The following is a 13,552-nucleotide window of genomic DNA, read 5'->3' on the forward strand; positions in this document are numbered from 1 at the left end:
AGCGGTTTGTGAGCCAGCGGATGCTCTCTACCTACCGGCTGCTTCTGGTGACTGGAAGCAGCCGGGTGGAAAAATAGTTGTTCTTTGTAAACTCGCCTTAAGGCATTGACGTCAGTGAATCATCTTTTGTCGTAGATTAAGCCCTCTGCCCTATGAAGACATGAGACATGTGATATTGGTAAATCCTCTTATACTTCTTTGTTTTGTTGGGGCTGGTTTCTTCAAACACGTGTCTTATCGGGATTCGGATGTTGTGTGCCTTCCTGTTTACAGCTACGGCGTAACAGATCAGGAAATAAACTCAACTCCGTACAACTGTTTTTTTCATACCTCCTCCAATCTGTATAATGTTGGAACAATAGTAATAATAACAATAACAATAATAATAATAATAATAATAATAATAATAATAATAATAATAAGTAATGATAATATTAATAATAATGATAATAATAATAATAATGATAGTAATAATAATAATGATAATAATTAACAATAATGATGATAGAAATACCAATAATAATACAATCTCCTATACCACAAAACTTTATGATAGAACTCAACATCCACTACATTTTCGGCTGTTTTTTCTTGTTCTCTTTTCTAATCTCCGTCGTTCTGAAATCTATCAACAAACAAAGATAAGAATAGGTACGCTTCGGCGAGAGGTTGGACTTTTGGCACAAGGGTGGACGTACAGTATGGATGCGAGGAACCGCTGGCAGAGTGAGAGCTGACGACGGACATTCCAGCCACTATGTAGTCCTACAGTATTTATTTCTTGGGAATGGTGTGACACTTGGCTAGGATGCCCCTCTTCCTCCTGCCAGCCAGCCATGTGCACCAACCAACCCAACCCAGACCACTCATCACGCCTCTCCCCGTCACACACACACACACACACACACACACACACACACACACACATACACACTGGCCCGTATTCTGAAACGCTTTGCTCTCTCACCATCATTGCTTTTCAAAGGCTGCAGGTGAAGATACTCTTGATTTTAAGAGTATTTCTATGATCGTGGTGATGGATTAGCAAGATTTCTAGTTCATTGAAAGGAGAAACTCTCATGAAAACCGGCTAGTTGTCTCTGTGGCCTTGCAAAATTGTCGCAGTGAGAGGGGAAGGCGTTTCTGAATACGGGCGACACACACACACACACACACACACACACACACACACACACACACACACACACACACACACACACACACTTTTCTTGACACGAAAATAACCCATTCTTGAGATCCCGTTTCATTGAGCATAACCATATCTGTGTGCGCTGCTCTTTGTGTTGATGTGTTATTAACTCATTTATTGTGGCTGCAGTCATAGAGGCATTTTACCACCACCACCACCACGATTACCATCACTAATATGATTTTAGAACTTAATAGTCCTCCTCTTCGTTATTGATCCGGGAACAAGTAGGAATACGAGGCTCATGCAGGCAAGGCCACTCCCGTCACCAGTCTGGCGCCTGCACTGGGGGAGGAGGTCTCGTTGGGTGTGGAAGAGAAGGGAGGGAGGAGGCTTGGGATGTTGAAGGGAAGGAGAGGAGGAAGGAGGAGAGGAAAGAGGAGGAGGCATGGTGAAGAGAGACTTAGGAGGCATGGCGTACGCATAAGACTTATGAAATACGCCATGCACGTACTGATCGTCCCTTTGCGTCCCTCTTCAAGGTCAGCGTTCTCTCCCTCCCTCCTCCCCTCTTATTCCTCTTCACCATGCCCCCAACCCTCTTTTCCTTTCCTTCCTCGAGCCTCCTAGTCTCTTCCCCTCCCCCACTTATGACATAAGTGGTAAGCTGTTTGTAGTTGCTAGTCTTTGCGTTACTCCTTGTTTCTGATATTCTCTCTCTCTCTCTCTCTCTCTCTCTCTCTCTCTCTCTCTCTCTCTCTCTCAGTATTTATGATATATCCCCCTCTCTTCCGGTCAAATAATGTATCTTTCCCCTTCCTCTCCTCATCTCTCATTTTCGTTCCTTCAATTCTCATCCCATTCCATCCCCTCCCCACCGCTTCCCTTCCCTTTGTCTCTCCCTGTTCCCTCACCTTATACAATATTTCTGATGTCAGTGCATTTTCTTTTTTCTATATTATGTTCACTCTTTTTTCCTGTTCAGTGTATTACAAGTTTTTCTTTTGTAACTTTTTTTTTTCTTATAAGGGTTTATCAATGACTTACACACACACACACACTCTCTCTCTCTCTCTCTCTCTCTCTCTCTCTCTCTCTCTCTCTCTCTCACTTCGTGACAAACTATGGCGTAGTTTATTTGTTAAATCTTCTTTCCTGTCCTAGCTGACGCATCCCAGCTTGGACTAGCGTTTCCTCCATCTCCTTCACCCCTTCCTTCCTTCCCACCCTCCCTCCTTCACCCTTCCTTCGTTTCTTCACTGCCACACCTCACCACACCTGCCTTTTCAACCTTCCCCGCATCCACCATTCACCTCCGTCTTTGTCTACATACAGTCTTGTTGCTTCCATTCCCTCCGACTCTTCCCTCGCCCTATATAGCACACACCCACCCACACACACACACACAAACCACGTGATCTCCACCCTCGCCACGGCCTGTTTCCACCTGTTCATCTACAACATACTCATCCCTGCGCTCCTCTCTTCCCTCCCGTGCGTGAAGGGATTGGAACGCGGCAGGAGCAGGGCATAGGAAGAGGAAGGCTTGGTGGCGGTTAACTTAGCAGTGATGTCATCAGGCGTAACACCAATCACGTTTCAGTATAGTCGTGACGTATCTCTCTTCCACTCAGCACTCCTTTCTTCTCTCTCTCTCTCTCTCTCTCTCTCTCTCTCTCTCTCTGAGGAAAAAGACGAGAGAGAGAGAGAGAGAGAGAGAGAGAGACGAATGAACATAAGAGATGATGCGTTCAGTTAGTAATAGTAGTGGTACGAGTATGTTAGTGGTGATGGTGGGTGAGGGTGATGAGTGGTGCACTTGGCAACGTCTGCTGCCTACTGTAAAGTGTTAAAGCACTCATGAGGAGGAATGGGAGGCGAATGAAGATCTCTCTCTCTCTCTCTCTCTCTCTCTCTGTTATGGCTACAGTAATTTTAGTCTGTTATATTTCTTGGTTCCATTTTCTTTGCTGATGCGTGTGTTGTGTCAGCGATGTTCGGAAGTAAAGCTGTGTGGTGTTACTTGTCCAGCAAACAGAACAGGGCAAAATGAAAAGACCTACAACATACTCATCCCTGCGCTCCTCTCTTCCCTCCCGTGCGTGAAGGGATTGGAACGCGGCAGGAGCAGGGCATAGGAGGAGGAAGGCTTGGTGGCGGTTAACTTAGCAGTGATGTCATCAGGCGTAACACCAATCACGTTTCAGTATAGTCGTGACGTATCTCTCTTCCACTCAGCACTCCTTTCTTCTCTCTCTCTCTCTCTCTCTCTCTCTCTCTCTCTCTCTCTCTGAGGAAAAAGACGAGAGAGAGAGAGAGAGAGAGAGAGAGAGAGAGAGAGAGAGAGAGAGAGAGAGAGAGAGAGAGAGAGAGAGAGACGAATGAACATAAGAGATGATGCGTTCAGTTAGTAATAGTAGTGGTACGAGTATGTTAGTGGAGGTGATGGTGGGTGAGGGTGATGAGTGGTGCACTTGGCAACGTCTGCTGCCTACTGTAAAGTGTTAAAGCACTCATGAGGAGGAATGGGAGGCGAATGAAGATCTCTCTCTCTCTCTCTCTCTCTCTCTCTCTCTCTCTCTCTCTCTCTCTCTCTCTCTGTGTTATGGCTACAGTAATTTTAGTCTGTTATATTTCTTGGTTCCATTTTCTTTGCTGATGCGTGTGTTGTGTCAGCGATGTTCGGAAGTAAAGCTGTGTGGTGTTACTTGTCCAGCAAGCAGAACAGGGCAAAATGAAAAGAAAGAAAAAAAAATAGTAATAATAAAGTCGACTGGTTTATGCGATCGGTTTATTTTCTTATTCTTTTCCTTTCAGTGTCCTCCTATTGTAGATATTTGTTAACTGATTCTGAGAGAGAGAGAGAGAGAGAGAGAGAGAGAGAGAGAGAGAGAGAGAGAGAGAGAGAGAGAGATTCACACGAGTTGTTGCTTACGCAAGATCGTACGGGTGGGGCATATCCTGCCTGACTACTGGATAGTCTCTGTATCCGAGGAGTAGCTGGTGGGCTGGCGTGGCGTGAAGAATGTCTGTACTGGTTGTGGGGATGGCGGGACCAAATGCATTGTATTGCAAGCGGAGCGAACTTAAGCTTCAATGGGTGGACGGACTTTACATTTGTGACCCAATTTTTTAAACGCTTTACGTTTTTGCTGCGACTATTTTGAAAGGCCACAGAGGTGATTAACAGGGTTTGTTTTTTCCTTTTTATCAATATAGAATTTTTTTTAATCTATCATATAGGAGCATAAAAGCATCCTTAAAAACCCTGGTAACTTCAATTAGAGCATCTTCAAAGTAATCAAGTGCATCACCGAAGCCCTTCATAGCATGGTGATGGGCGGCATTTATTGGGTTGGCCCGGGCCGTTCATTTTCTACAAACTTTGGTCTTGGGAACTACGTGGGTGGTCGCGATGATACTTAGTAACACCATTTGCTAGCGTCACTGTTAAAATCCTATGGTTTATATGTGTCATGACTTCTGCTTGTTGAATTGGTGGATAATTCATAAAAAGCACATGGTTTCAGAGAAGCTGCTTTGCTGGTTTAGATGGAACATGGCTGGTGTCACCTTTTCTTATAAATGTCTTCATTATTACGCATGTCAAATATGGCTTTACATCATACGAAACACCTCATAACAATAAGTTATCTAATAAATTCATAACACTTAAATTTCACGAATGATATCAAACAATAACACTTACATGAATGAATATTTGAAATTAAGATTCCTTTTGCGCATGCACAAAATCACACACACACACACACACACACACACACACACACACACACACACACACACACACACACACTCTTACACACACACACACACACACACACATCCAATTTTAACTTACTAAACTTGATATCAGCGGGAACTGCGGCATTCCATCAGATAAAGACTTGACCTCTCTGAAATGGTGCAGAACAGAGTCTCCTCCCCTGATAAGTTTTTAATTGAGCAAAAATAAAAGTTAAGCGTGATGCTGAGAATTTTCAAGCGTCACTCATTTAACCCTTTCAGTACCATGACGGATTTCCATATTTAGTCTACTTACTATTTGGTGATTTTATACAGTTTCAGAAACTTATGTGGGGATTAAAATAGTGAAAACTGTGGTCATTAATCTTCTGACCTCCATAGACCCTTCCTGAGGTAAACAAAATCATCTAATCAGTAATCACATCAGAAATTCATGATAAAAATGTGTTCCAGTACTGAAGGGGTTAGCAATCTTTTTCTTTCTATTTTTCAATCATACCATTGTACTCTCAACCCTCAAAATAGACATCACTGACTTCAGTGTGTTTGTTGCGAGTGACAGTAAAGATGAGCTTAACATTTACACGTGACTGGACACGTTTCATCATGTCTAAGAGTAAGTCACGCTCTGGCAGTGGTCAATAAAAAGGTATTAGTGAAAGAGAGAGAGAGAGAGAGAGAGAGAGAGAGAGAGAGAGAGAGAGAGAGAGAGAGACAGGCAGACAGACAGACAGACAGACAAACATACATAAAGAAAGAGAGATTGTGATGCTAGTCCCTATAAATAACAACCAAATTAATCATCAAAACTTCCACCTTGAGAGTATTCATATCACAGGAACAGGCAATGAGTTTCAGAGTTTACATACTGATATACGTAGAATTGAATATATAATTAATTGACGTATGTAACAGACCGGCGACTTGAGAAAACTTTTGAGTTGTAGCGAAATGAAGTTGGAAGTTGTCTGGAATAGTTCCTCATGTTTAGGATTCTCTGCTGGGTGTGTACCAACGCTCGCTCACCGATTGGCAAGGCTCTTTACTAGTTGCTTTGTAATGTGGTTTCTATAGCTGCTATTTTAGTACGTATAGTAGTAGTAGTAGTAGTAGTAGTAGTAGTAGTAGTAGTAGTAGTAGTAGTAGTAGTAGTAGTAGTAGTAGTAGTAGTTGTTGTTGTTGTTGTTGTTGTTGTTGTTGTTGTTGTTGTGGTTGTTGTTATTATTACTGCCTTGTCAGACTCTTCCAACTTTGTCAACCTCTCCTTGTTGGAAGTTTGCGTACCTTCAGCCTGTTACTAAAAAGGGTGACCTCAGTCCCTCAGATTACCACTCTGTTGCTTTAATTTCCTACCTCTCCAAAGTTTTCAATCCATCTTTAAAGGAACATTCTTAAACATCTATCTTTTCACAATCTTGTTTCTGATTACCAGTGGAAGTTCCATCGAGGCTGCTCTACTAGTGGTTTTTCTGGCTTTCCATAATGATTTTTGGTCATCCTCGTTTAGAGATTTTAGTAAAACTTTTGCTGTAACTCTAGGCATATCAAAAGGTTCTGATAGTGTAGCCCAGATGCTGACTTTATACATGGGCCTTATCCGCTCATGTTTGTTTCACAAATATTGGTAAGGAGGACGTTCACTCATACTGCTTCTTTTAGACTTGGTAGAATTAAAAGGTCTTCGTTTTATGAACCTTCCTTCTCTTTACTGACTGTCTTCAACCTCTTTTTCTCATCGCCGCAGTATTGCAGCTCGTATTATCTTCCATCGCTATTTTCATACCAACTGGTCTTCTGTGGTTACTAACTGCATGCCTCCCCTCCTTCCGGGGTTCCATTACACATGACTTTCTATTTTCTCTCACCCCTATTATGTCCATCTCCCTAATGCAAGAGTTAACAAGTACTATTCTCTTTTCTGATAAACTCTTGAGCTTTCTGTCTCCTGTATTTCTTCCTTCCTATGACTTGCGCTCTTTCAAGATGGAGATTTCAAGACACTTATCCTCCAGTTTTTTACGCTCTTTCTTTACAATGTTTGGAGACATGCAACTCGGATAACCTTTTAATTTTTTGCCCTTGGTCTGTGCCCTTTCTACATGAAAAAAGAGAAAAGAAAAATTTAGTGGTAGAGGTGGCACCCTTTCGCGATGTGTGACTTGCTGCGGCTGATTAGTAAGTTTTCTGATATTTCATTATCTTTTTTCAGTAGTGGGCAAATTTTACCATAATCACATAGCTTTTTATCGATTTTTTTTCTTATTACAGACTTTTGAGTAATTAAACAGAAAACAAAATCTAGTTCCTATATATATATTCTCTCTCTCTCTCTCTCTCTCTCTCTCTCTCTCTCTCTCTCTCTCTCTCTCTCTCTCTCTCTCTCTCTCTCTTCGTGGCTGTGTTGCATTTCTTGCCATTCTCTATCTCTACTTTCACACTTACTGCTCTTCTGATCTTCCTAACTGTAAGCCTCCTCTCCCACCACGACCTCCCTGCACAAACTATTTTGCTCTCTCTTATCCTTACTCTGTTCACCTCTCTAATACATAAGTTAATAATATTTCTCAATACCTTATCCTTTTTACTTTAAATTCTCCAACTCCCTGTTTGCTTCTGTGTTTCATCTTGATTTGGACTGTTTCGAGATACGTGTCCTAAGATTTTGGAAAACTCTTTTGATTGCGTTCCTTGGTGACCAGCACCTGCAGTGGATTGTTTCTATTTCTCTTTTATTTCTATTAAGGGTTTTTTGTTGTCGTATGCCAGAACCCTCTCTTACGTATATCATTATATTTTCTTTTGCTTATTTTTACTTGTCAGAGAGAGAGAAGGATGCAGGAAGTTGTACCACTATGCGCTGGTGAACTGAACATGTATATCATATGTGTTTATTCTGTAATTCTCTCTCTCTCTCTCTCTCTCTCTCTCTCTCTCTCTCTCTCTCTCTCTCTCTCCCGACTATGATTTTAACCCCTTGAATACCATGACATGTTTTCATATTCATTCTGCTTAGTATTTGGTGATTTTTATACACCTTCAGAAACTTATGTGGGGATTGAAATAGTGAAGACAGTAGCCACTAATCTTCTGACCTCCATAGACCTTTCCCGATGTCAATAAGATGGTTTAATCGTGCACAAATCTCAAGGTAAAAATGTGTCCCAGTATTAAAGGGGTTAAAAAGAGAAACAAAGGTTCTGTAGTAGAGTGGTAGATGATTGGAATGAATACATGCAGTAATCAGGTAGGTAATGCTGGGCCATGTGCGAGCTTTAAACAAATTCATGGATGAATATAAAAGTACGTATGTTTCACAGAAAAACTGCCGCGTGTAAGCATGACGGATCCTCGTAGCTTTCCTTCTCTCTCTCTCTCTCTCTCTCTCTCTCTCTCTCTCTCTCTCTCTCTCTCTCTCTCTCTCTCTTTCAAAACTATTCGTGTTCTAATTGTGCGGTGTTATTCATTTCAAATTTTATTACTTCATCTCGGAAAATGTATATATCACAATTGTACGTGGTCCATTTTATTACCTAATCGTTTTTTCGTTCTACATACATCCTGTCTGAGTGATTACGAGAGAGAGAGAGAGAGAGAGAGAGAGAGAGAGAGAGAGAGAGAGATTACTAGACACACTGTGCAGAATCTTCCATACATGCGTGCGTACCATCCAGCCATCCAACCGTTGAACCACACGAGGCAACCAACAAGAATCCCCTAGTCGTGACTCACCTGAGAGGAGGCGGGCCTGTCATGGCTGCCTCAGATTGTAGACTTGTCATAGTTTTCCTTCACTTGGATCTTCAGTTGCTCTTTCACACTGTTCACTTCTTTTCCTTACCTTTACTTTCTTTGTAAGGTTAGAATCTCTCTCTCTCTCTCTCTCTCTCTCTCTCTCTCTCTCTCTCTGGCACTGGTCCGTCTACCACCTAGCTCGTATCTGCTGCATATTTTGGATGGCTTAAGAGAGGAGTGGTGTCCCTCCGCTCAGGTGTATACGAATAGTCACAGGTGTTATAGAGACTCATTAAAAGTGATTCAGATACATACTTGAAGAGCTGAATCGAGAAGCGGGGGCGGCCGTGCGCTCACACACACACACACACACACACACACACACACACACACACACACACACACACTCTCTCTCTCTCTCTCTCTAGGACGACGCCCTAATCATCCCGAGTCTGCTTGGTAAGTTTGAGACGGGACTGCTGCACCACCCACGCCAACGCCACATACTTCCTCCCTGTCGTGCCTTGCCGGTCCGTGCTACGCGTCACTAATTTGATGACATCCATTAACTCGTTCAGTACTGGGACACATTTTTACCGTATGATTTGTGTACGCTTAATCCATTTTATTGACATTAGGAAGGGTCTATGGAGGTCAGAAGATTAATGGACACAGTCTTTACTATTTTAATCCCCATATAAGTTTCTGAAGCTATACAAGATCTCCAGATAGTAAGCGTAAGCGGAATGAATATGGAAACGCGTCATGGTACTGAAGGGGTTAAGGGGCCATGATCAGATCGATACTGCCTCAGAGCGTCTCCTACCATAGTGTGAGGCATTAACGATTAGTATATTTTCGCCCTTTCCGCTAAGTTTAATGTTAAGCCTCTCCTCATTCTATTGCATGTTTTTTTTAGCTCTACTGTAATATAAATAATTTTTTTATTTTTGTTGTTATTATTGTTATTATTATTATTGTTTTTTTTGTTATTATTATTATTATCCTTATTATTTTTGTTATTATTATTGTTATCATTATCATTATTACTATTATCTTTGTTATTATTATTATTATTATTATTATTATTATTATTATTATTATTATTATTGATACTATTTTCTTCTTCTTCTTCTTCTTCTTCTTATTCTTATTCTTCTTCTTATTCTTATTCTTCTTATTCTTATTCTTATTCTTATTCTTCTTATTCTTCTTCTTGTTATTCTTCTTGTTATTCTTCTTCTTGTTATTCTTCTTCTTCTTCTTGTTATTCTTCTTCTTGTTATTCTTCTTCTTGTTATTCTTCTTCTTGTTATTCTTCTTCTTGTTATTCTTCTTATTCTTATTCTTCTTATTCTTATTCTTCTTATTCTTATTCTTCTTATTCTTATTCTTATTCTTCTTATTCTTATTCTTATTCTTCTTATTCTTATTCTTCTTATTCTTCTTATTCTTATTCTTCTTATTCTTATTCTTCTTATTCTTATTCTTCTTATTCTTATTCTTCTTATTCTTATTCTTATTCTTCTTATTCTTATTCTTCTTATTCGTATTCTTATTCTTTTTATTCTTTTTATTCTTATTCTTATTCTTATTCTTATTCTTATTCTTATTCTTATTATTCTTATTATTACACACACACACACACACACACATTAACATCAAGGGTAGAAAGACGAAGAAAAGAGAAAAAGAATCTGCAAACACATTGAGATTAGTTTACAGCCATTATCAATCCCTGGATGTGTTGAAGTAGCTAACAGAAGAAGAATAGAAAGTTGACATTAGTGCTTGTAATGTAAGAATATGGTCAACTCGGAAAAAAATGTGGTCAGTTAAAAGTTAAACTCTTGTAGCGTCAAGTGAATTAATCCTTTCAGTACCATGACATGTTTTCTCATTCATTGTGCTAACTATTTGGTTATTTTATACAGCTTCATAAACTTATATGGGGGGGATTGAAATAATGAAGAGTATGATTAATTTTCTGACCTCTATAGACCCTTCCTAATGTCAATAAAATTATCTGATCACACCCAAAACTCATGGTAAAAACATGCGTCCCAGGGTTACAATACTGAAGAAGTTAATATGTATTTATTCACACGTATTTAGGAATTCCCTCGCCAATCTGAACGTCATTTCTTAACTCCTTCAGTACCATGACGCTTTTTTCATATTTACCCTGCTTACTATTTGGTGATTTTAAACAACTTCAGAAACTTATGTGGGAATTGAAATAGTAAAGACTGTGGCTATTAATCTGCTGACCCTGTTTTGTTCATGTTACTCATCTTTTCTTCTTACTTCTTACTCATTTTTTCTTGTTATTGACTTTGATGCACTGTTGTGTTGCTAGTGGATATAGTAGGTATATATCGTACATAGATTGGTAAGTGGGAAATATATATATATATATATATATATATATATATATATATATATATATATATATATATATATATATATATATATATATATATATATTGTGTGTGTGTGTACGTGTGTGAGGGGGTGAGGAGCTGGGGATTGAGCACCTGTGGGGAAGGAAGTGGGGAGGGAGTGTGACTCATATTCTTTTCAAGGAAGACCAGTGGTGATAGCAGTGATCATCATACACAATGATAAGTGATATGCATTGATGTTGATGATGATGGTAATAATAATAAGGATAATAATGATCATAGTAATAATGATAATAATAATAATAATAATAATAATAATAATAATTATCATCATCATCATCATCATCATTATCATCATTATTATTAATATTACAACAACAACAACAACAACTACTACTACTACTACTACTACTACTACTACTACTACTACTACGACTTGACTTCTTTCAAGAGGGAGGTTTCAAAACATTTGTCCCTTTCTTTCGGCGGACCCTTTGATCTGCAAGGGAACTGGCAATTAAGTGGGCCTTTTTTTTCTTTATCTTTTGCCCTTAGCACTTCTTACTCAAAAGTAAAACAACAACAACAACAACAACAACAACAACAACAACAACAACAACAACAACAACAACAACTACTACTACTACTACTACTACTAGTACTAGTACTAGTACTAGTACTAGTACTAGTACTAGTACTAGTACTAGTACTGCTTCTGCTGCCGGTGCTGCTGGTGCTGCTGTTGTTGTTACTGCTGCTGCTATTAATAACAACAATAAGAACCACAGCAACAACAACAACAACAATAACAATGATAATGATAATAACAATGGTATGTACATGTTCATTCACCTTGCTTGTTGATCTATATGGAAAACATCATCCAACCAAACGAAAAAAAAAAAAAAAGATGAGAAAACATAAACAAAAGGAAGAAAGTCTTACCTGATTTTGTTTCCAGATGTTATTGTAATATTATCTTGTTGGGCTAGTCTCTCTCTCTCTCTCTCTCTCTCTCTCTCTCTCTCTCTCTCTCTCTCAAACGTCCTACTCGACCGACGACCAGCCTATTTCTATCTTATATTTCCGTGCTTGAGCTGCAGGTGGGTCAGTGGTGTGGCGAGGAACCCATGAACAGTGCATTGGAATGACGCATGCTGTACCAGGCTGGAATGTCCGAGTTATGTGTTATCAGTGACACTGCCTGTTATCTTCGGGGAAATCGGTGTAGATGTGATAGAGGGAGAAGAGGTGTTAAGATGATGTATCCTGTCATGTATTTTCCTTCATTGTTTTCTTCCTATTGTTCTGTTTATGTATTATATGCCGAAATTCCTTCATTACATGTATTTTTTTTAAAACTCTTTCAGTGCTATGAAGCGTTTTCATATTTATTTTGCTTGCTATTTGCCGATTTTATGCATCTTCAGAAACTTTCGTGGGGAATATAATAGTGAAGACTGGCTATTAATTTTCTAACCGCCATAAACCCCTGCTAATGTAAATAAAATCGTCTAATCATACCCAAACTGTTAGTAAAAATACGTCCCAGTACTGAAGACTAAGTACTAAGACTTCATATGCGCTGTCTTTCTTTTGCATGTCACTGTAGCTACTCTTTACTTCTGATATGTCCTGTACAATTATCTGATTTCGTGGAAAAACTGTCAATCACACTACTAGGCACTATAGGCAGGCAGCGTCAACGATACAAGGGCAAGGAGCACATGGACAGGATATTGTGCAGTGCTACCCTCACCAATTTTGTCATTCTTCAGTTCCATTCCTACACCATCTATATAATATTGTACAATACGAAATATTGCACAGATTGATCGTGTAGGACCTGCTCTGATAACGGGGAGGACGTGAACGTTATTAAAGAATTCTATTTACCCGAATGACAAGGAAATACCGCATTAAATAATGATTATCAGACATCATTAGACAACTGATAGCTGTGGATCTTTTCTGGTGTTCTTTGGCAACGCGAGTTGCAGCCACCATGTGTGTTGATTTTAATTGGCGAGTTGTATCTCCCATGACTTAAGTGGACTTGCGGAATAGAGATAGCAGTTAGGGTTTTCCTGGTGAGAGATACAACTTAATACCCTTCAGTTCTTACTTCTTACCCGCACAGCGGAAGGTGCGTATAGTAGCTGTATTGACAGATAAGGTGGATATGGAAATAAAAAAGATAAAAAAATGGTTTGAAATTTATAGCTGGCAGAATTGAAAGTGAACCAGAAATGTACGATAGAGAGTGATGTTAAACAGAATGATTTTTTTATCTTTTTTTTTCTAAAAACATTTGTGAAGTGAGAGTGGAAAGGTCAACAGGATGCAGAGATATAAGTGGTGTGTTGGGAAACATCCTGCACAAGTTTCTAATACGGGGCGTGGGGCCAGTAACAGCAATACGTATATATGATAATTACTAATTAGTAAAATAGATAAAAAAGAACATAATAAATAAAGATAATGATAAAAAAATAGT

At 39.4% G+C, this 13,552-nt stretch overlaps 1 protein-coding gene and 1 long non-coding RNA gene across 5 annotated transcripts in view; one reads left to right on the plus strand and one right to left on the minus strand.

Annotated features, from left to right (window-relative positions):
- The window catches only part of LOC123517953, a 36,111-nt gene extending 27,426 nt beyond the window's left edge, over positions 1-8,685 (minus strand). The window contains exon 1 of the mRNA XM_045278434.1: positions 8,648-8,685. Coding sequence (XP_045134369.1) covers positions 8,648-8,670 — 23 coding nt within the window. The 5' untranslated portion in view covers positions 8,671-8,685. The remainder of the gene's footprint in view (positions 1-8,647) is intronic.
- Positions 1-13,552, plus strand: part of LOC123517954 — a 142,166-nt gene that overhangs the window by 55,712 nt on the left and 72,902 nt on the right. The window lies entirely within an intron of this gene.

Source organism: Portunus trituberculatus, chromosome 43 (assembly GCF_017591435.1).
Source record: "Portunus trituberculatus isolate SZX2019 chromosome 43, ASM1759143v1, whole genome shotgun sequence".
Classification (NCBI taxonomy): domain Eukaryota; kingdom Metazoa; phylum Arthropoda; class Malacostraca; order Decapoda; family Portunidae; genus Portunus; species Portunus trituberculatus.